At 51.9% G+C, this 23,087-nt stretch overlaps 1 protein-coding gene and 1 long non-coding RNA gene across 4 annotated transcripts in view; one reads left to right on the top strand and one right to left on the bottom strand.

Annotated features, from left to right (window-relative positions):
- OSBPL2 (oxysterol binding protein like 2) overlaps nt 1–13,838 on the bottom strand; it is a 56,718-nt gene extending 42,880 nt beyond the window's left edge. For 2 of the 3 annotated variants that reach the window (XM_077117113.1, XM_077117122.1), the window contains exons 1-2: nt 13,729–13,838; nt 2,053–2,219 (exon numbers count right to left, since the gene is read on the bottom strand). In XM_077117113.1, coding sequence (XP_076973228.1) covers nt 2,053–2,089 — 37 coding nt within the window. In that variant the 5' untranslated portion in view covers nt 2,090–2,219; nt 13,729–13,838. Of the gene's footprint in view, nt 1–1,758; nt 1,993–2,052; nt 2,220–13,728 lie in introns of those variants that run through there. The other variant, XM_077117103.1, reaches the window with a different exon arrangement.
- Nucleotides 13,729–21,645, top strand: LOC143647292 (uncharacterized). Its single transcript, XR_013157960.1, has 3 exons — nt 13,729–14,036; nt 14,240–14,374; nt 21,463–21,645. It is a non-coding gene; the product is annotated as an uncharacterized LOC143647292 (long non-coding RNA).
- The last annotated feature ends 1,442 nt before the right edge of the window (nt 21,646–23,087 follow it).

The following is a 23,087-nucleotide window of genomic DNA, read 5'->3' as shown; positions in this document are numbered from 1 at the left end:
GTCATCTCTGATGCTCGGGCTCAGAGAGAACCAGTTCTACATTTACCGTGTGCTTGTAAAGCCCTTGGCCCGCTGCATACTGTGCAGGCATTGTAATATCTTTCATTTTAGTGGTACTGATTCTTCAAGGAAGTAATTTCCTGTTGAAGTTTTTCAATTAATAACTACCTGGTTTAAATACTTTTTAAATTAGAGTTATAAAGCAAGAGTAATCTAGATGGTGAAGCAGTCAGGACTTTGCATCTTATGTGGGTATTTTGTTGCATTAGAAACTCTAGTAACTTTTTTATTTCTATTATTTGTCTTGGAGCCAAAGCATCAAGGTGAGAAATAATTCTCACAGCGACATCTGTCTCTCTCACCCCCATCTCCAGGGGACATGCAAAGAAATCCTGCAGTTTCTTTTGCATTTGGTAGGAAATAACGCATGCTGGCAAGGCTTGTCCACAAGTATTACTTGTGATGGTGTCAACAAGAACATTTTATCCTTTTAGAATAATACAGCTCATTTAAAACATCACATTACATAAAGTTGAAATCATCTCTGGGGGAAAACAATCATAAAAACCTTGTTCAAAAAGTTCAGGGATGTGTGTTCAAAGGAATCTTGACTGTACCGAGTGCCCAGGTGAAAGGGCACCACCCTCGAGGCCCTCCGGCACAAAGGGACAGGGGCTCCTACTTACACACGCAGAGAGCCAGGCACCCTGCGAGCTACTCCTTCTCCCAGGATTACCTAAGGACCACTCCACTTCGTTGGGAAGTCAGCTGAGAACAAGTACTGATGAGTATGGAACTTAATAGAAAAAACGTTTCCAAGGAGCACATTTAAAAGAACAGAATCAGTGGAGAAATTTAGCTAAGCAAGAGAGCAAAATCCGTTAAAAATCTAGTCTTCGGAACTAGTGAGGTGCTTAGCGCTTCCTTCTCCTTGGGTTCCAGATAAGAGTAAGGCGACAGGTCTGGGTGTCAGAAAGCAGAGCGCCTGGAAGCCCTCCAGAGTGGCGTCTGCAAGTCCTACATCCTAATAGAGGCCCCAGAGGGTGTCCAAGGGGCTTGGGGACCACCCATCAGGAAAGACGCTTTCACTGCATATGGTACACATTATTTTTGCAAAAACTATAGAAATGGCTCCTCTGACTGTGCTTATAAAGATAACTGCTCAAAAACTGGAGCTGCAATAGTTTTTCCAAAGGTGTGATTTGTGTATTCTTATATCCAAGGAGGAGGGAACAGACTAGAATAATCTCTGAAAGTCCACTTCCACCAATAATAATCCTTCATAGAATAAATGACATAATATTCCAAACGGCGACTAAGAGAAACAGAAGAGTAAAGAGTGAATGAATTTTAAAGAAATGAGAGCCATGAACTTGAAGAGTATGAGGCCCTCAAAATTTCCTGGAGGTATACAGAGCCAAGTGTGAATTTAAGCAAATGCAAGTTTCTCCCAGCCCAAACTCCTCCTTCCCTCTAGGCTGCCCCACCAGCCCCACATACACAAATGCCCCACATACTGATTTCAATCAGATACCTTCTCTTTTCTTTCAAACTACAGGCTACAACCACTACTTAAGGTATTCACGTGAAAAGTAAAAAACAAACACAATAACAAAGAAAATCCCTGATTTTTGAGACTCCTTTAAGAACTGTTTCTTTTTCCAGTGCACTTTTTAAGCAGTATAAAACAAGACATAGTTAGAACATATGATCAATGATTTTTTGATTAGCAAATAAAAATAAGGTGGCAATACTAACAATCGCTCTTAGGATCCAAATATATATCCATGTGTATAGATTCTAAGGAAACTCTTTTAAAGCCCAGTTTATCCTCCCACATTATCTTCTGTGAGCCAAACTCAAGGTTTTCTTCCCAAATTTGGGATAGGGCATTATGAGGTCACTAAGAAGTCAGTGTTTGGGATCAAGCCACGTTCTCTCTCTCCCGCTGCCTTACTGAGCCAGCCTTATGTCCCAAGCACCTGAAACCTGGATCCGGGGAATTCTTACACTCATATTATGGTCTGTGTTCAGTTTTCTCTTTCAACTCACCAGTAACAGCATCAAAGAACTCTTCCTCACTGCTCATCCTCGGCAGCCCCGCCCCTGCCACTGCAGGCCAACTTGGGGTCTTCTACTGCACCACGGCATCGGAGCCACGCTGACGGGGGCAGTATGTGGGGGTTCTGCACCCTTCCTTGGTAAAAATCCAACAGGTGCTGGAGATCCAAGGAGAAAAAACAATTTGACCTTCCTAGCTTTCAGAAACATTTTTTAAAATACCCCCATTCAACTATTCTCGAAATCAGTCTCAATTATACCCAAGCAAAGAAATAAAATAAATTACCTGAAATAAATGTAAAAAAGTATGAGGAGGCAGTCATAAAATAAAGATCAATCAATAAATAATAGATCAGTAAATCATCATTATATGAAAAGTTACTTAAAAAAAATCCCCATCCATAGTTGACTATAAGAAAATGCTAGAACAGATTAACCGACTTGGGAAGGGGTAGTCACGGGGCAGTTCTAGAGAGCAGACTGGGTCCAGTGAAGTAACCACATGCCAAATGCTCAAACACATCCCAGGGAGTTCTGCTGAAAGTCACCACAAACCTTTATCAGAAGCTAGAAAGAGTGGTTATAAGTAAGTATAATACTATGTTAAAATGTCTCACATCTACCTGAAACCAATTTTTAGTGCTAGAGAAGTAAGACTGCTGTGTGAGTTAGCTGCAATCAGGATAAACCACATTTCCTCAAAATTATTTTAGCTCAATAATTTAGTAGAATTCATACAAAAAATTTCCCCATCAAGAACAGCAGTCTCTTCTAAGTGGCAAGAGACTAAATCAAAAGGTCAATCTCATCCCAGACAGTTTAACTTATTCTGAAAATCAGTAGAGTCCCGAATTCAACTGCGTTAGCAATTTTCAAATCGAGGCCCGAGAGCTCTCCACTTCGGTTCTGAGCAGTGAGGGAGCTGGGGGTGTGAGAAGGGCGGCCTGAATGAAGGCCATGCCTCCATCCTTGGAATAGCTTTGGCCACACCTGTGACACCCCCAGTGGCTCTTCATCTCTAGTGTTCTTTCCCACAAGCATGAAGCTAGCAGAGCAGTTTCACATACCCAAGCTTTCAAATTATAAAGCAAATGAACATTAAGCTATTCCAGTCCTGCTTTTCCCGAAAGACTCTTCCAGTGTTTCTTTTTTATTTCCCACCTCCCCCAACCATCCTATTGGAACCAGGCAACCGTGCAGCTTCTGAAAACACCCCCGCAGAGAACCTGGCTCACTGCTTCATGATTTTTTCCCCGTGTAGATTAGAGAGGTCGTTAGTCCTCACTTCTCCCTCTACCACTGAATGTCCCATCTGTAACATCCAGCAAATCGCTCTCATTCCTATAAAAGTCACTGAGAGGAACCAGGGCTCCCTGGAAAAGTGGCCGCATCCTGGACAGGACACCTCCTTGCCTCCCAGGTGGTGAGGAAGCTCTTTGAGACTAAGGGGCCAGGAGACTCAGGGCACATCTACAGAGGCTCCCATCACAGCCTTGGGGCCTTCTAAGCAGAAATACATATATAAAAACAGCAACAGACTGAAACACCCCAGATATATTTAAGTCCACGTGGTAATAAAGATACTCAAGGAGAAACGAATCGGTCACCATTGGATGCCAGTAAACCGAATCTTATTTTGACAACGAGCAGATAAAGGAAAAGTATTCCTGCTCTTTCTCTTTGGTACCCCTGTATCACCAAATCGCAGAGGAAGGGAATATCTTTGCAGAAGCATTTCAGCCTGGTGACAGAGGGCTGGGAGCAGGTGACCGGCATCATGGGGCAAGGCTGGTGGGTCCAGGCACAAACTGAGACAGCATCAGTGCCTCCTGGGGGAAGAAATGTGCCCCAGCCTTGGACACAGCATGCCAAGAAAATCAAGCTGAAATTTGGCCCAGCCTTTAGCTTTAATTACCAACCTACAGGACACACAGAGAACAGAGGAACAGGCTAACCTACATCATGGGGACACAATCAGCAGAATCCAGGCTTTGGGAAGTGCCACCCAGCCCCTCCAACAAATAAGCCACAAAGGAAACAAGAGATAACAGAGGCAAGAAACCCCACCATTCTGTTTGCAGTCACGGCTCCACAGGTGTATCCATGCCATGTATGTGTGACATTCCACATAACCTGCTAAACTGTAAGCCAGGTTAAACAACACCATGGAGACACAGTCTGCAAAATTTATTCTTCCACAAATAAATCACAAAGAAAATAAGGGAGCAACACTCTGTTTGAAGTGATGAAAAAGCCTGGGTAATGGACGTTGGTGATGGTAGCACAATATCGAAGATGCAATTAATACCATGGACCTGTACACCTGAAGGTGGCTAAACAGGAAATTCTGAGTAGCATATATGTTACCACAATAAAATATTTTGGTTTGTTTTTTTTTTAAAGGAAGCGAGCATTAGAGGTAGCAACATATTTCATTCTCTTGATTGAGGTGATAGTTTCACAGGTGTGAACATATGTTCAAACTCTTCAAACTGTACACTTTAAATATGTACAGTTTATGGAACGTCAACATTGCACAAAAACGCTACTTAAAAAACAGAGATGTCAACCATCACAGCGCTCAACGCAGCATCCAAACAAGTTCGTACAACAGGTCTGGGGCCACAGAGACATTCATGAGGCGACTGGAACTCTGACGAAATGGAGTGCCTGATGACACTAAGGAATATTGGTAATTTTCAAGGTGTCATAATTGCATTTTTAAAGAGGTCTGACCTTTTAGAGCTACATACTGTAACATTTATGAGTGAAATGATACAACACCCTGGATTTTCTTCAAACCAATTGGACGAGGTGGGAGGCGCTGACTCACAGGACAGGACAGGCCATGGTGGGGCCACTGATGCTGGGGGCAGACACTGGGGGTCACTGCTCTCCTCGTCCACTGCCCTGCGTGTCTAAAAACCCCCAGAACTAAGAGCATGTGAAAAGGCCTCCTCACCCATAATAAAATCCTAATGTTAAAGGTAAACCCATCAAAACATGTAGAAAATCTTTAAAATGAGGGTGTAAAATGTTCAGTCAGACTACAAATGAAGACAAAGGCCTTCAGTCTGGCCCAACTCCTGGCACCCCCGCCCTCCCACCAAGGGCCTGAGAAAGACTGGCCCTGGAGCCCTTCCCCGACTACCATACCACGGGCTTCACAAGGCAGTGCAGAAAGCTTCAAACACAGCTAGCTCAGGCTCAGTCACGTTTTTGTGGGTTCAACAATGAATTTCAATACAGTCGCAAGGTAATTCTTGAAACCGTCGCCAAAACAGCCACCACACACTTTTTCTCCTTCCTTTATCAGAGTCCCATTCAAGAACCCATAAATCACCCAGATACTACAGACTATCAATGCAGAAGCATCAAAGCAAGACAACCCTGTCTTCCTTCATTCACTCTACATGTGTTCACCATGGCCATTTGACATGTGGGCCAAGGCTCAGCAATGCGTTCTGGTCACATCTGCAAGAAGCCAGATCTAGTGTAGGAGACGTGACCCCAATACCCCCAGAGGTGAAGCCACAACTGGGAACTCCCAGCTGGGACAGTTCCAGAAGGCTCCCTAAGGAAGTGACCACAGAGCTGGGGCCCAGAGAGGCAGCAGGCACAGCACATGTAGGGCAGACAAAGGTGGCAAAGAGGCTGACCATGGTAGGCCCAGGCTACATGGACCAGGCGGGAAGGCCCACCTCTAAGGCCACAGGAAGCACACGAAGGGTTCAGAGAACACTCCTCCTGATGGTCACGGGAACGAGAAGTAACTTTCTAGTTTCTTCCTTCAGGGAAACACACAGGCACCAGGTGAAATCAGGGTAAGTGTGGTCTCAGCCAGGAAACCAGTTCAACAAGACCCAGCCCTGTCCCCACAGAGATCAGCAAGTGTGACCGCAGAAGCAGGAGTCCCCAAGGAAACCACCAGCCAGAGCCCTGGGAGCACCTGAGGCGACTGGCAAGCTTTGCCAGCCCCATGCTTTCTCAAGCAACCAGTGTAAAAATCGGTCCCCGTCAAGAACATGTTAGAAGCAGAAATAAGAATGCAGCACCCACCCAGCAAAACAGACTGTCATTCCCATCTCTGCAGGGGCTCTGCAGGAGCACGGGTCACCTGGGCCCTCACCCGTCCCAGGAGCCTACAGTTGAGGCTAACTATGCCCCAGAAACAGATAAACCCAGTTCAGTGCAGAGGAAAGATGGCTGCTCCAAGGCCAGCAAAAAGTGCCCCCCAGGCCACCATCTCATCCCCCGGGGTCACATTTCTGGCCCAGGAGAAGTCAAAGAGGCCCCCCAACTTCCAGGCAGGGGCTTACCAGCCCCCGACTACGGCCTGTAGGAGCCTGGAAAGAGGCGGTGGTGGTGACATGTTAGCAGTGCACGCAGCCAGTGTGTCCCTGGGTGTCCACCAAGAATGTGAGCAGTCAATTCATTAAGTATAGCACACGACGGACAGAAGGAGCTATCTGCAGGAAAAAGAATAGAGGGTCTCTCAGATATAGGACGGAAGGACAATTCAGTCACAGCAAAGTGTCTGTAGGGTACTCTAGAAGCAAGGACAGAAGACACAAAGAGGACAGTCAAGGTCCCCGCAGCCTGGGAGGGACAGACCCAAGAGCCCACTGGTAGGGCTTTCACCCCAGCTAAGGAGGGAGATGGGGGGCCATGAAAGCCAGGTGGCTACAGAGGAGCTAAAGCGCATCAGGTGCAAATGAGGAATTGAACGTGATTTTATTTAACATTCGCTCTCCCTAACTGGCCCCAAGTGACTAGCAGCTGCCATACTGGACAGCGCAGTTTCAGACATCCCCAGGTCCGGACGTGAGTGGGGAAATGAGGCACACACTCTGCCGGGCTGCCCGAGAAGGCCTCCATGGGGCACTACCAGAGGAAAAGGGAGGGAGGGCCATGGCGATAGTGCAGGAGGCTGTGCCTGCCTAAATCCACAATTCAGGCAGATGTGCGAGAAGCAAACCTGGCAGGACTCGGCCCTGCTCCGCGGCAACCCTCTGAGAACCGACGAACCCTTAGCGGAGATGTGGGTCAGGCTGACCAGATCGAAACCTGTTTTTTAGGCTTAATTCCCAAACCACTTTGGGGTTCTCAATCTGTGTTCACTGAAAAATTAGATCTGCTAAACGTTCAACAAAGCCTTAATAGTTCTGTCACTACTAAAGGTTAGAGGTTATTTTCACAGATTTTATAAAACTTCAGAATCAAATTTTAAAATCACTACTCTATTCACAGCAAAAAGATTTTTAAGAGGCAGGTGTGCACCTGGCCCAAGTGTCTTTCTCTGCCCTCCACCTGCAAACCCAGCTGCGAGGGAGACCACTGGCCAGCTGGGCACCACTGCCCCAGCCACCAGCTCTTCGTCCTCTGGCAGACACGGCTCAGCCCCACAGGGACAAGGGCTACCCTAGAACCAGCACGTTTGGAGGGCACATGAACTGCTTCAAGACTCTCGGCAGTCCATCCTGGCCTGCTTTGTGTAGTTCTGCTTAGTTTTGAGCTATCTATCACTCAGCACAAAATCAGCATCTTGGTACCACGCAGAAGGCAACCCTCTCCCTGGAGAAGAGATGCCAGCTCTACATTCTAGGAAGTCGGCGTGACATGTCAGGGCCACCCCCAAGTCAATACAGCATTGTGGGAAATCTACATCAGCCATGCAAAAATTTATCAGTAATCACACATGGATCTTGTTAGGAATGTATGCAAGAAACAGAAAATTTCTAGATTTAAGAAACACAGCAGCACCTATCGTGCTGTGTAAATACCTCCATCCACCCTTCTCCTCACCAGCACGGGGGCCTCAAAAGGCAGGCCGAATTCAGAGCTGCACTTCCTGCTGTAGTGACCAAGGCCCCGGCCCAGAAGTGGAATTTGTGACAAATCCCCTCAAGTGCCTTGCCTCAGCTTTATCAAACTGCTTCTTGAGTAGTGGATTTCAAAACTAAGACACACACTTCAAGGATATCTGAGAGTCCAGTACAGATTCCCAAACATGCATGAGGTGAATATAAGCTCATGTGTACAAAACATTCGTTGCTGTGAAGCTCATCGTTCTCTAACACTGAAAATAGTTCAAAACAGCCCTGGTAGCAAGACAGTGGGTGAGAAAGCTCCGGCCAGGCAGCAGCAGCCCTGTGGGCACTGGCCTGTACCCCGTGTGCCCAGGGAATGCCGGCAGGGACACAAACACCAGTCAACAAGCCCATCCCTCGCCCTGTGCTACTGCCTGGCCCTTGAGAAGCAAGGTGGGCTGGCTTGGGAGTCAGGCGATGCCCAGGCATCCCAGCCTGCTAGGGCCACGGTGGGAGGCTACAGTGGAAGAGGAAGGGAAAGGGAAGCAGGAAAAGGTACGGAGCCATGTGTGTGGCTGCCAGGGTGGCTTGGGAGCTACTGCGCAAGGGGGTTTCAGCGTCCATTCCAGTGGAGTCCGACAGCCCCACCTCTCCCAGCTTCCTCGCTCTTCTTACACCCCAGGGCCTTTCTCGTCCCCTGACCAGATCAGTCTGCACAGTCCCCTAACCGGTGTCACTCCCACTTCCAATTCTTCCTGCTCAGTGTTGAGAACAGTTTCCTCCTAAAAGCAGACCTACCCAGGTCACTCCCAACTGTACTTCCTGAGCACCTGGGGCAGAGGTGCATGCAGGGTGCAGGGTGGGGTTGAACCAGGGTCAGAGAAAGCCATGAATGTCTAAACCTCTAAAAGAAAAAGAAAAAAAAAAAAAAAGAAAGCAAAATAAAAAGGAAACATTTGCAAAACTAAGTCTGTGTTCTTTTCTTTTTGGGAACGATGACTCAAATTGTTCCTTAAGTTCTCAAAGACGGTCCTTGATCCAAAACAGGGTTGTGGTCCCCAGCCAGTGCCAAGCCCGGGCGGGCAGGGCCACCCCATCAGAGTCACCAGGCGACCCCTGAGCCTTTCCCCTGGATCTGGGGTCAGGCCTTGAACCCGCCCTTTTTATGACGTCCCTCAGGTTTTGTGATGAGAAACCAGGTTTGAAAACCGTACAAGGGGGACCAAGGCACCATCATTCTGACACGAAGAACTGCCCCAGCACAGACACCTCAGGGGCTCCTTCATCTTCTCCCTCCTCACCCCATCCCAGATTCCTCTTGCGTGCTACAATTTCTTTTACACAGTTAATATTTTTTTTGGAATACAGGTAATTATTAAAACCTACAGTAGTGGCCTTGTTCCCAGTCACTTTAAGTCACACACGCTCCCCAACGGGCTCATGCCAAGCCGAGCACCTGCAGGAGTGGGTCCACACATGTGCCTGGCCCATGTCCTCCGTCACGGCCGCGAGGACACCAGGTACCGCTGTGATTGCTCACACTGCCCTTCCTACTCACCAAGGTGCCCCATGGACATCAAACCGTACGGTCACCCTGGTCTTAAGGCAAAATGGAAGTCCTTTCAGCCACACATGGTGGCCCAAGGTACCAGAGGATGCTCGGTCCTTTCTCACCAGCTTTTCTTTTATTCTATAAACATGCAGCTGCCCATTTCAGGTACCACAGCCTTCCATCCCCCAGTTGCTGCCAGGGTTTCTTCTAGACTCCTGATTCAGTACAAGTTCCGGGCTGGTGGCTCTCCTTAGGGCCATGTACTACCCCACAAATGCAATGCACCAGCCTGGAACAAGCTTCTTCCCAGACACCTGTTAAGGGCCCAGCCCCTGGTAAAGACCCAGCCCTGAACCGCAGGGGACATTCCTCGGTCTGGGGAGAAGGAGCCCACAGACTCTACCACCAGGGGGATGTGATAGGACGAGGTGCTGGGGTCACTTCAGCACACACATACCTTCCCACTGGGCTTGCCAGCCCCCACGGCCCTGGGGCTCTGCAGCCACAACACGACCCCACGGTCTGCTTCTCAAAATAAATCAAGTGAGTTTCCCAATGATAAACAAGAGAGCAAGCAAAGAAACACGTAAATATCAGGAAAAAGTCTCCAAATGTCCATGTTTCTCAAATATGGTCCATTCTAAAGGCTAATTTATAGTGTTTTACTCCATAAGCTCTGGATGCAACAATGCTGACACTTTAAAATTCTGCCAAATAGTCTGAGTTACTTTCTGAATTTGGTAGGAAAATGGAAGAAGTGCCATAAAGTTCATGTAAACATCTAAGCAAACCATATGATTATGTTTATTATGGAGAGGTGCAGGTATGGGCTGGCGCTCAATACCACCTTCCCAAACTGGGACTGGAGCCCAAGTCAGCAGGTGGGTAAGACTTGGACAGCACCTGAAATTTATTAGCAAAAACATGTTGAAAGCTAAGAATATGGCAGATACAAAACTAATGACTGTCCACGGACACTGCAGCTAAGGTGACAAACTAGAACCTGAAATACCAACTCTTAGGATTCAGTCATGTTCAAATAACTTCCCTTCAGTCTGAATAAGGTTATAAGCCAGGCTTAAAGTACACTGTTCCAGAATCAAACCTCGCACCTGATGATGAATGCCAAAAGCAAAATGAAATGTCACAATCCCAATGGGCATTTTGGTAGCGGCCAGGGGATAGTAATTCCCAACTCTCTTGGACATATGAGTCCACAGAAGATACTTGGCTGAACCATAGCGGCATTTGGGGATCTTTTTATAAGTGCAGGCCTCACTTGAACAGACACAATTTTAAAGTATTACCACAACTGATTTCAAGTAGCACACAAAGCTGTCCAAGCAAGCTTCCCAGTCTTCACGTCTGTACACTGCATATGTGTACGCACGTGTGTCACTGTGTTGTGATGGGCACCAGTCTCAATACTCGCAGGCAGCAGGGGACCCAGGGTGTGGATGCATCCATCACTTACCAGACACTGATGTTATATTTCATAGGATGACACCATCATACAGACAAAGAAACTGAGGCAAGAAGAGCGCCCTCCGAACGATTCTCAGGCTTGGGTAGATACCTTGAAGACCAACCTTCTCTGCTTTCACTAAAAGATTTAAGCTTTCCATGCCTGACATTTGCCAAATCCTTGGAAAGACAAGGTCTTAGCTTTTCAGAGAAATTCTAGAGAAATCATTTTCAAGAGACTGGAATTCCCTCTTTGTGGATAGTATAAGAGAACATAATTTTTTTCAAAACCTTTACACACCAAAAGAAGGAAACGTTGATTTTGTAATTAGCTGGATGTAATAAAAACGTAAAGGCCAGGAAGATTTTATATTAAAGCTGACTCCATGTTAGCATTTTCTAGAGGGCACAGGTAAGAGACAACAAGACGAAAGTCAAGTGGCCCTTTCTAAACATTTAAAACAACACTGGGGGCACACAGGTGGTTCAGTGGTAGAATGCCTGCCTTCCATACAGGAGACCGGAGTGCGATTCCCAGACCATGCACCCTGCCCCCCCCCAAAACAAACAAACAAACAAACAAAAACATTGGTCATCAAAAATTTGACAGAAGAGTCTGACCCCTTTAAATGCATTTGGAAGGAGAAAAGACAAATATCCTAAATGTGTGCCTTGAGACGAACTACTTTAAATCCATTCAGAGCTGAATTTAAGTACTTTAAATGTGGGTACTGGCTGGCCCCACTGCTCTCCCATTGCCCCCTTTTCACACAGCAAACACTGGCACTTTTGCTAAGCACAACCGGGCAGCAGGTAGGGTGTGATGGCAGGATCCTAAAGGCCAGACGGAGAATTACCAGGCTTCAGAAGAAACAGAAGGGTTTTCTAAACACTCAAGTGCACCAAAAGTGAAAATCTGCTAGTTATACAGGCTGCAAAAAATGAAGTTTCGACACTTAGTAATGCAGCATGATTCAAATGTCCCAAAGAAAGGTGTGAAAGGGAAACTGTAACTGAACATTTGGCATTAAAAGGCAGTACAGTGTGATGCCTGCAGTGGGAACTCCAGAGCCAGACTATCTGGGTTGAAATCCCTGCCCCACGATTTACTGTGTGATCTGGGCTACATTACTTAACTTCTCTGTTCCTCAACTTCTCCATGAATAAATGAAGAATAACATTAACACCATCTGTCAGTTGTGAGGATACACAAATCAAGTGAGTTTACGTTTATAGCAGTCCTGGAACAGTTGTCAAATGTTTTCACCTCAGGTGCTTATTCACAGAGACAAGGACTATATAGCCTAAGGAGATACGGTCACCCACTGGCCGGCTGTCACATTCTAAATGACAACAGCACACCAGCACCTGCTGGACAGGGAGAAAGTATAGGCAATAAGGGTCCTGTCCTCAGCAATGGGGAGAAGGAACTAACACAAGGGGGCCACCTACTACATGCCAGGGACTGTCAAAGACAGTGATGCTACTGGCTCCTTCTGTCCACCCCATTTCACAGAAAGAAGAAAGGCTGGGAGAGGCAGCCTTGGCCACAGAGCCTTCCTGCCAAGGCAAGGAGCAGCCACAGGTACCTTTCCCTCCACTCTGCCACTGTGACGCACAGCCTCCCTGACGGTCTGGAAAGGTGAGCTGGGAAGTTGAAGGGACACGGGGCTAGGTACAGAGCAGGCATTCCAGAAACGCTTGTTGAACTGAACCCACTTTCTCCATCTGTGCAAAGACCATCACCAGGATGCAACTAATCCAAAAGCTGCTAATTCCCAGGCCAGCGTTCATCGGAGACTGATCCTTCAGAATTAAAAGCTGGTTTCTTGGGCATGGACCCTTTCACAAGGACCCCTGACATCTTGGCCTCAACTAGAGCTCCGTGTTCACACATAAACCCAGAAGAGTGAGTTAGTGCACAGTACAACAGTCTTGCTCTAAACTGGAACTTACAAAGTATTAAAGCACATTCTTCTCACTACCAAAATGTAATTACGGAGAACTACCTTTTAACAGTGGATTACCAAAGAGGCACGATGAATAAAAAAGTTCCCAACAGTGTGTAAAGTCTGCTGAGATTTCTAAATTCAAACAAAAACAAACAGCAGCGATGAGGGGGGATGAGACATACCCCTTCAAGGACAGAGGGCACAAGTGCCCGCTGTGGGGTAAGAGCCGGTCGCATGGTCAGCAAGGGGGACACCAGGCTTCACTGCACCCCTTCTTACTGGTGGAACTTCTTTAAATCCTGTGCATCCATTACCTTAAACACATATTAAAAATCAGGTTCAACCATCCCTCTTCTCTTCTAACCTGTCCTCGATAACATCTGAACCCAGAGGAGAGAGGAAAAGGCCAGAGATAACAAGGGGGCTTGAACAAGATGTGTCCCGCGTCTCGGAGTTTGCTCCCGACTTCCTGGTCCAGGGAAGGCTGGGGCTAGAGCCACCGCCACCCACCCACGGACCCACAGTTGCCCCGGCGACGGAGCGGGGGGGAGGGGGAGGACGACGTTCCTGGCCGGCCGCCCGCGGGTCCCCAGGGCCGAGGCTTCCCGGCGCCCACCGCCCCGCCAAGAACTTTCCTGTCCAAAGTTTCCCCGCGCCGCCCGCCCGCCCGGAGCGCGGCCCACGCCCGCGTAACGCCAGCCCGAGCCCGGAGTCCCAGGGGCCGCGGGCGGGCGTCGCGGGTTCCAGGTCGGCCCCCCGCCCGCCCCGGCCCGGTCTCCCCGCCACCGACCCCGGCCCAGGCCCGGCCAGCCCGCCAGGCGCCACGGGGGCCTCTCCAGGGTGACGCAGGCGGGGACAGCACCGGCTGAAGGCGGCGGCCGGGACTCACCAGGACGCGGAGCCCCCTCGGGCGCCGGCCGGGCCGCTCTGCCCGCCCCCGCCCCCTCCCCTCAGGCCTGCGACCCACTGACACCGAGGCGGAAGTGCGGCAGGCCGCCTCGCCAACTGACAGGCCGGCCCGCCACTCGCTGGGCGCGGCGCCGTTGCGTCGCCTGCGGTTAGTCCAATCATCGCCCGACCCGGGGCCCGCACCGGGAGGCGGGACTATGCTAATCGTCTCACCGAATCGTTAATTCTCTCCGCCCCCTCGGGAGTTCCGCCCATACGGAGGAGTGACGACGGCGCAAGCCAATCATGGTAGGTGAGAGGCGGGGTTATGCAGATATTGACCCGGCAGCGCGGAGGGGAGAGGAAGGGAAGGGGCGTGGCTGGGAGAGAGTTTACAAACAGTGAGTCAGGTGGCCTGGGGCGTGGACGCTAGCCCGGCTGGGGGCCGGCGGCGGTGCCGGGCCTGTGAGGACCACCCCGGTTCCCAACCCCCTAGGAATGTTTTCCCGCAGATGCTGGGGATCTGGAGGTGGTGGGGTGAAAGTGCGAGTCATCCAGGCGCAGACGATTTCCTCAGCTCAAGAATCTTGCAGGGCTCCCCCTTGTCCTCCCGAATATCCAGTATCGCCCACCCTGCTTTGCAAGCCGTAAGTCGCTCACCGAAATCCGACTTCAGTTCACCTGCCCAGCTGCATCCCCCACAATTTGCTGTCCTGTTTAAAACCGTTTGGTCCTCCCGCTCACCTAGAGTGGGTGATGCGCCCAAAAGCTACAAATCTGCCAGCCTTGGGCAGGTTTCCTTTGGAAACCAGGCTCCCCCACCCCACCCCATCCCATTCCATTTGAGTCCTGGGTCTGGTTTGTGGTGGGTGGGTAAGTGACCCAGGCTGGCTGCTTAGAGGCCCAGGAGTTTCCTCCAAGGTGGGCTTGGGACACTTCCCTGGCCACTGAAGGTCAGCCGTGGGACCACCGCTATGGGATCAGAGTGCTCAGGCCAGAGGGGAGGCCCGGGTTGAAAGGCTCTCCCTGTCTGCCCACAGACCTCCCCAGGACTGGGTCAGTTGTTATAAAGATGCAAGACTGGGGCTGCTGGTGGGACCCTTGCCTTGGGGCAGAGAGGAGCACCTGAGAGAGATGCCAGCCCAGAGGAAAGGAAGGGCAAACAGCACTGGGTCGCCTGGAGTCTGCTGCCCCGTGCGGCCCTAGACCTTTCAGGTACATGAGCTGGTAAATATTCTTTTCTGCTTAAGCCAGTGTGAGGTGGCACCAGGAACCCTGTGCCTGCTGCACCGAGTGTGATAGATTACCGCCGCTAAAACGACTGTTCTAAAGGTTCTGCTCAGTGCTGCCTCTTCCACCAGGCCGGCCCTGCGGGGCCTCAGCACTCCCTCCTGGGGATGGCTCTCCCAGCTGCCGGCAAGGAGGGGCCTTCTCGCAGGGCTGGGAGTGCCGAGGATGGTAACAGGCTAGGCGACTTCTGCAGCGCCCAGCACCAATACTCTGAACCTTTGTAATTATTGGGGCGCAAGTGAGTGAAGTGGGGAGCCTATGTGGCAGAGGTGGGCCCAGGCAGCATTTCTGGGCCCAGAAAGTCACTGCTCCCCCATAACAGGAGCCTAGGCTGGGCTAACTGGTAGGCCTGCTGGCAGCTGAGCTGGGGACGTGTGGGGACTGAAAAGGAGCTGAGTCTCTCCTGAAGAAAGACCGGGAAGGGGAGGCAGGGACCAGGCCTCAGAAACAAAGGCGTTGCTATGGTTACTGCTGAAGAAACCGACTCCAGCCTCAGGCAAGAGGAAAGGGTGTGGCTTGCAGGCCTCCCCCCACCCCTCCCCCATCCAGGATGTGCATGAGGTCGGTTGCCACAGAGACGACCAGGCTCCAAGGCTGCCCCCATCGGCTGGGCCCGGTCAGGCACAGGGTCCCAGAAGCCGGTCACCCTCCTTTGAAGTCTCTGAGATGCTGTCCCCCTGCAAGGACATACCCCAGAGGCATGAACTCCTTGGAACAAGTTTGGTGTCAAGAGGGCTGGGCCTGGATGGGCCACAGTGGCTCAGTAGGCAGAGTTCTTGCCTACAAAGCCGGAGACCCGGGTTCAATTCCCGGTGCCTTGTGCGGGCAAAAAAAAAAAAAAGAGGGCTGGCCCAGTGGGGAGTCCCATCAGCCCAACGGCCACCCTGGACTGAGTCTAGGGTCCTGGCGAGTGAGTATCGGGGGTGTGGGACTGGTAGGGTTAGGGTTAGGTTAGGGCTAGGTTGGGGTTAGCAGGCACTGGGCTGTGCTGTAGGCTGCACCCCATTCACCAGAGGGTGAGGGCTCCCAGAGACCACCCTCCCCTCTCCCCGCCCTCCCAGGTGAGGCTGGGTCCCCTGGCAAGGCTTGGTGCATGAGAGAGGCCTTGGGAGCTGCTCACTGGCATTTTCTGTGACCTTCCGTAAGTCAAGGGGCTGGTTCCAGAGGTAGACTGCTCCACGAGTGGAACAGGTGGAAGAAACGGAAGAGGAGGCAAAGCCAGTTTGGGGCCAGGTGATGATAATGGTGATGAAGATGATGCTGACAGCATCCAGAGCTCAGTGATTTCCATGCCTCCTCCCGTGTCATCTTTGCAGCAGCCAGTCACATTGAGACTCTGTGTCCTTATCCCACTTTGCAGATGTGCAGACTGAGTTGGGAACAGGTGATGGGTCTCGGTGGGCAGGCCCAGTGGCACCTGGGGGTTATCAGGAGGCAGAGCCCCGCCCTACCCCGCCCTCTGGATCAGAATCTGCATTTGATCAAGAGTCAAGGAGATGGGCACACCCTTTGAAGTTTACAATAACTTTTGGGGTGTCTGCTTCCGCCAGATCTGCTCTCAGGCCAGTCCAAGCCCAAAAGTGAACCCCTCAGTCGCGTTTGTCTGTGTGACCCCACCCCACCCCAGCATGGAGGGTGGAGCCTCCTTCTGAGCTCTTTCCAAATTGGGGGAGGGATATGAGGTCTTGAGAGGACTTTGGGGGCCAAGTTAGTCCTTGAGTGCCCACGGTGGAAGGTGGAGCCCCCTGAACACACTTCCAGGATGTACCCCCACCCATTCTCCTGGTCATCAGTTCCCTGGGCACGGCCTTCCTTGCATGACCGTGGGAGAGACAGTATAGAGTCACTGCTCCCCTTTTGGAAGGGAAGTGGAGGCTCAGGGCAGCACTCGGGAGCAGGGGCAGGGATGCCCTTGGCCCCATGCTCTTTCCCCTACCCTGCTCCTACCTGGGAACCAGTTTCTGAGCTTGTTTCCCTCTCCGTCTGGGCCTGCCCCAGAGTCCCCCTGTCAGAACTCACGGGGCTCCATGCCTACAAGTGTCCGGCCCATCAGCTTTGGGGAGGCATCCTGGCCTTCGGGATGGCATTTCCCCACTGCCTTCTGTGGAACGCAGTGGAAGCTTCTCTCTGGACACGGCCGGCCGGCTGGAGGGCGACCAGGCCCACTGAGACCTGACGTCGGCACTCACATGGCTCAGGCTGCTTCTTCCCACCGCAACTTCCAAATCTCCTCTGCAACGTGACAGCGCTGCTTCCCCATCCGCGGGAAGGGAATATTTTTAGTTGTGAACCCACCACGTGAAAAGAGACAAGTTATCAATAGCAGCGGCACAGGGCTTTCTTGGTGGTGTGTGTGGCACACGTCTGTGTGTGTGTGTGTGTGTGTGTGTGTGTGTGTGTGTGTGTGTATTTTCAGCTTTAGGACCTGAACAATCTGCACCCATTAGATTCTGCCAAAAAAAATTTTAAAAAATAGTCTTCCTCTTAAACTTTTTACCCCACAGCTTTTTTTTTGGCTGTGGCAGCTCTGCAAACCGCCTCTTCCCAGGATGCCCCCCTTCCGATTCAGCACACACACACACCCAGCCCCGCTGGCATCTTTGAGAGGAAGTTGGCCCAGAAAGTGGCCTGACAAATTGACCAGTCTGACCTATGGGGCAGGGGAACCCAGGATCAGACAGAAAGAGCAAGTGCAGGGGCAGCCTCAGAGCCGGTCGGAATAAGGAGGAGTCTCCTGACTTCCACTCTGGGAGAGGTGATACAGGGCCCACCTTGGAACCTCATAGTAGGAGCCCTTTATTAAGTACCTACTGTGTGCCTGGCACCAGCTGAGGGCCTTGGAGTGCACTATCTCACTTCCCTGACCAACCTCTTCATAGAACAGTTTCCCAAACCAGGTGCTATGGGGCACAAGGCCCTTCCAGCTGTAAATAGGTGTTTCTGAGAAAAGGGTTTCATGGTCAGATGGGTTTGGGAAAGCTGTGCCTCCACTGCTGAGCTTCCTGGGTCCTTCCTGTAGGCAGCTTGTGGCGCCTCCAGGATACAGGAAGGGCCAGAATTTATTGGAACTGGGAGCCAGTGGCCTCCTGCCTTTCTGGGGAGACTTTTGGGCCAACTTGGCTGCCTGCCTTTTAGGATTATTTATAGCTCATGTATGAGAAAACCCAGAACAACAGAAGCTTCAACAAGATAGAAGTTTATTTTTCTCCCATGGGACACAAGTCCAGGCTGTCCAGGGCTAGGAGGGACCCAATGCCTATTTTACTGTATCAGTCTCCTATGACTGGTTTCCATTCTTGGTGTCACCTCATGGCCCAAAATGGCTGCTGGTGCTCCAGCCAATGCAAGCACATTCCAACCAGGAAAAAAGGAGGCGATAAAAGAAGGAAAGAAGTGCTGCCATGCCAGGTGAGTCAGCTCCCTTTAAGAATCTGTCCCTCTGAAATCCTAGAATGAGCTGGGACTCAACATCAAGGGATTGAGAAAATCTTCTCCACCACAAGGGGGAAGACGAAATGAGACAAAATAAAGTGTCAAGGGCTGAGAGATTCCAAGCAGAACCGAGAAGTTATCCTGGAGGTTATTCTTACACATTAAAGAGCTACCACCTTTTTAGTTGAGGTATAATGGAGAGACTGGAGGGAACTGCTTGAAAATGTAGAACTGTGTTCCAGTAGCCATGTTTTTTGAAAATGATTGTATAATCATAAAGATTTCGCAGTACGACTGTGATTGTGAAAACCTTGTTTCTGATGCTCCTTTTATCTACCTTTTCGACAGACGAGTAAAACATACAGATTAAAAATAAATAATAGGGGGAACAAATGTTAAAATAAATTTAGTAGCTTGAAATGCTAGTGATCAATGAAAGGGAGGGATAAGAGGTATGGTATGTCTGAATTTTTTTCTGTTTTCTTATTTCTTTTTCTGAATTGATACAGATGTTCTGAGAAATGATCATGCTGATGAATATACAACTATGTGATGATATTGTGAATTATTGATTATATATGTAGAAATCAATGATCATATGGTAAGAATGTTTGTGTTTGTTTGTTATGTTTAAAAAAATTAAAACATTAATAAAGAAAAAAAAAGAATCTGTCCCTGAATATACAACAGGTAATTCTGTTCACATCTCATTGGCCAGAATTTTGACTGTCCCATGCTTGGCTGGGCAGCAGTTTTTCAATGTGTGCCCTGCCACCCTCAATAAAACAGGGTGGCCACTTCTCAGAGCGACTCCTGAGGCCTCCTAGAGCTCTGGGGCCAGGCCCACCTGAAGCCAGCTTTGGCCAGGGCAGACTGCAGAGACATGGACACCTCTCAAGGCAGATTCCAGATGCCCCTGCACTGGCAAGGAGCAGTCACTGCCTTGGAACGCTCAGCCCATGAGTGTCTGCTGCAGCCCTGTGAGAGGGGTGCCTGTGCATCGGGGTGCAGAGGTTGGTGGTGTGGACGGGAGCTGGGCTGGGTCCTGGGCTCTGAGGGGCAGCGCCATCTCCACAGCTGCACTGCCCCGCTCAATCCCACGCCCTGCTGTCGCCTCTTGAAATCCAGAAGACTTTTTTAGCAAGGGTCCTGCATTTCATCTTGCATCAGACCCATAGTCTGCAGGGCTGGGAAGCAGGGCTGCCCTTCCAGTTCCGTGGGTTCAGCAATTGCCCGCTGCAGCTGCGGATCCCTGGGGAGTAAACAGAGAGGGGCGCCCTGGAGGCAGGCTCTGACTCCTCCTCCGGGGTTCACCCACATCCTGACCCCCTGGCCACCCCTAAGGCCCCCACAGAGGTAGGGCTGGCCCTGCACTGACACCATCAGGCCGACTAGCACAGGCTCCTGTCTGTGCCCCCACCAGAACCCCTCCGCCCCCTCCCGGCCTCCCACACCAGCCAGGATGGCAGTTTTGGTTTTGTCACCCCCCTGTCATCTCAAGAGGGGCCTGCGGGGTGGTGGGGAGGTTGGGCCACCCTGAAGGGAGGGCAGGCAGAGGCCTGGTGCCAGCCAGGGCACAGCTGAGGAGGGCTCTGCTGCAGGTCACCCACCCCGGGCCCTGTAGCCCCAGGACAGACGCCACAGGCCGGGTCCACACAGGCAGATGGGGAGCAGGGTCAACGCGGACCCCAGATTAGCGCTCTGCCCGGCCAGGGCCCTCCGCCCAGCCCCCGTGCAGCCAAGTCCGCACCTCCCAGGCATTTAGCACCCACTGCCCAGAACCTGACTTGGGTGAGCCCTGTGCTGAGCCACTGAGGGGCACTGGCCCCCGCAGGTCCTGCCAATGGTCTTGCAGGGGCGGATGGAGCCCCCTCCCCACCCCTCACCCCGGCTGGTTTCACCTCCAGCTGCTCTGGAGACCCAAAGGGCTGCCGCGCCCCCCAGGACTCTGGGAACGCAGAGGAGGAAGGGCTGCTGTTCTCTCTTTTCTATTCTCTTCAGCACATCTCCATTTGTGAGGCCTGAAGGGACCCTGTACAGACACAGTTTACTTCATTTATTCAGCCAATATTGAATTTTTTTTTGGAGGTGCCCCTCTTCTCCAAAAAGGGGGCTGCTGCTCACAGGGCAGCCCACTCCTTGGCACTGGCCTCAGCCCCGTGGCTCCCCCAGGTTGCTAGGTGGGGTGGCCTCTCCCACCTTGGGGCAGGTGCTGCCCCAGGGGCACAGACCTGGGTGGGCACCTGCAGGCCCTGTCTCGGGGGCTCTCTGTGTGTGCATGCTGATCCCTGAGCCTCTGCCCTCAGCCAGGCCTCTGGAAGGTCTCCCCGCAAGGGCGGGGCAACAGGTGCTAAGTGTGGCTGAGCTCCACGCTCTGGAGACTGCTGCCAGCAAGGGGAGCTGGGGGCGGCCCCAACGCTCCAGGCAGAGGGAGCAGGGCCCGGGGCAGCTCTAGGAGACCCCTGGGGGCACCTCGCCTGGGTTCTTTGCCATCCACTGGGTAGGGGCTGGAAGCTGGCCTACCTGCCCACCGCACCTCCTGCACACTCACTCTCCGGCTGCTCTTTCTCACCCTCATTTCTCACTCTCTACCCTGTGCTCTCAGCACCCAGATGGCCAGAGACCCAGAGAGAAGGCCATCTGTGGGAAGGGGGCATCGGTGAGCATGGCCCCCCAGACTCCCCCATCTGCTGAGCTCTGGGGCGGGCCCATTCCTCCCCAACAGTCTCTCCTGGGCCGGCGTGTAGGCCACTTGGGCCACAGGGAGCCATCCTGGGGACAGCCTGGGCCCTCCCAGACCCTCAGGGGCAGGTGCAGTGGACCGCTGAGGCTTTGCTGCCACCCCCATGCCCGTGCTCCCCCTCAACCCACAGCAGGGTCTCAAACGCCCCCCCGCCTGCAGCCACAGGTGTGGCCCAGTCGTTCTCACCACCACCCTGGCTACCACGATTGTCAGAGCCAGGCCAATGCAGCTGGTTCTGGGCTTTTTTTAAAAGTCCCCCTTTTTCTTCAGGGGTGAATGAGAGCATGAGAGAGAAACCGAGAGCTGCGGGGAACATCTTAGGACCTGAGGGAGAGAAAGTCTTTGCCTGAGAATAAAACAAGCATAGTGCAAACACCAGATGGGGAGAAGCAGTCATTCTCTGAGCTCCTGGATGCAGCTATGCCTGAAGCTCTCAAGCCTGGACTTGCAGCCATGGGCAACAATAAATGCCCCTTTTTCCTTAGGTCTTTTGAGTTCATTTCTGTCACATGCAGCCAAATCATAGCAACTTAGCCCCTCAATGGAGATTCCCAGGGTCTCCTGTTAGGCAACACCAGAGTCTGTGGACAAGACCCCCGCCCCTCCCCCCATCTCCTTCCTGCTCCAGGGTCCCGGGTCTAATAGTGCCCTGTCCTCAAAGGCAGGGAAAGTCAGGCTCGACTTTTCATTCTAAATCGGTGTTCTCGGGAGCCTTTCTGATCACACCCAAGCCCGGAGCTCATCAGGATGCACCCGGAGCTGGCTCAGAATGTCACCGGGAAAAAAAAGCAAAAGGCAAGGCACAAAAAAAGAAATTCTGCAGTCCCATATTCAAATGAGCTCCTGCAGGCAAAGACAGAGCAAATAGCAGCTTCTCTGGAGAGGTGACAGTGATTGGACCCCGATCCCACCGTAGTGCTCCAGGAAATTCACCTGGCCCAACACCAGCAGGACCGTTGTCCTGCAGCTGGCCCTGCGTGGCCCCTGCTCCCCTCATCAGTTCTCATTAGCGGGCCATGACCCCACTGGCCGGGGCAGAGCGGCTGGTGCCAGCATGGTGAGAGGTGCCAGAGGGGCAGCTGCCTGGGGAGCATGAGCGCTGGGGCCGGCAGCCTCTGTCTCACCTGGCAACATCCAAGCTTGTGTCTCCAGCGCAGCACTCCTCACTCCAGCCCCAGGGGCCCACCCTATACCCCCTCCAGACTGGCACTCCATCCCACCGCACTCGGAACTTAGCAGCCCGTTGGAGAGATCCCCCACTCCATACCTGCGCCTCCTGCAGCCTTCCCACTGCGCAGGCACAGGTGCCCCCTTGCCCCACACACCTCCCGTGTCAGCCTGCACCCCTGGCCCAGCCACCGCACCCCCACTGTCATTAGGGACTCCTGCTGAAATGGGAGGGGTCCCTCCTGGGGCTCCGTTTCAAAGGGATTAGGGAGCTTGGATGTAGGTCGGGTGGAGGCCTGGGCATCAGAAGACACGACGTGACTGTAACTCATGGTATAAAATTGCTTATTCCTCCCCTGTCCCAGAGAGATGCCTGGCACCCGCAGGCTGGGTGGGCAGGCCAGCGGGCAAGGAGTGCCCAGACAGCAGGAGGGGCCCCGGCTTGTGCCTTTATTTTGATCCAAGGGTGGAGTTTGTGGGCGTCCTGTGGCCTGAAAGAGGAAAGTTGGCTAGCACCCTGGGGTGGCCGAGCTCGTGTTACAGGGTGTGGGTGTGGGGGTGGTGATGGGGGGGTGGCTGGGCGCAGAAGTCAGTTCACAACCACCGCAGCGTGAGGCCCTGGTGAAATGGAGGCCGCAACAGCCGGGGGGTGGCAGAGGCAGCCCGCCTGGCTGCAGAGCACGGTCTCCTCACAGCTCTGCCCTCCCCTCCACGCCCCTTCTCCCCTG

Source organism: Tamandua tetradactyla, chromosome 1, assembly GCF_023851605.1.
Source record: "Tamandua tetradactyla isolate mTamTet1 chromosome 1, mTamTet1.pri, whole genome shotgun sequence".
In the NCBI taxonomy this organism is placed as follows: domain Eukaryota; kingdom Metazoa; phylum Chordata; class Mammalia; order Pilosa; family Myrmecophagidae; genus Tamandua; species Tamandua tetradactyla.
Note: the sequence above shows the minus strand (reverse complement) of the source record. Positions and strands in the feature narration are given on the sequence as shown.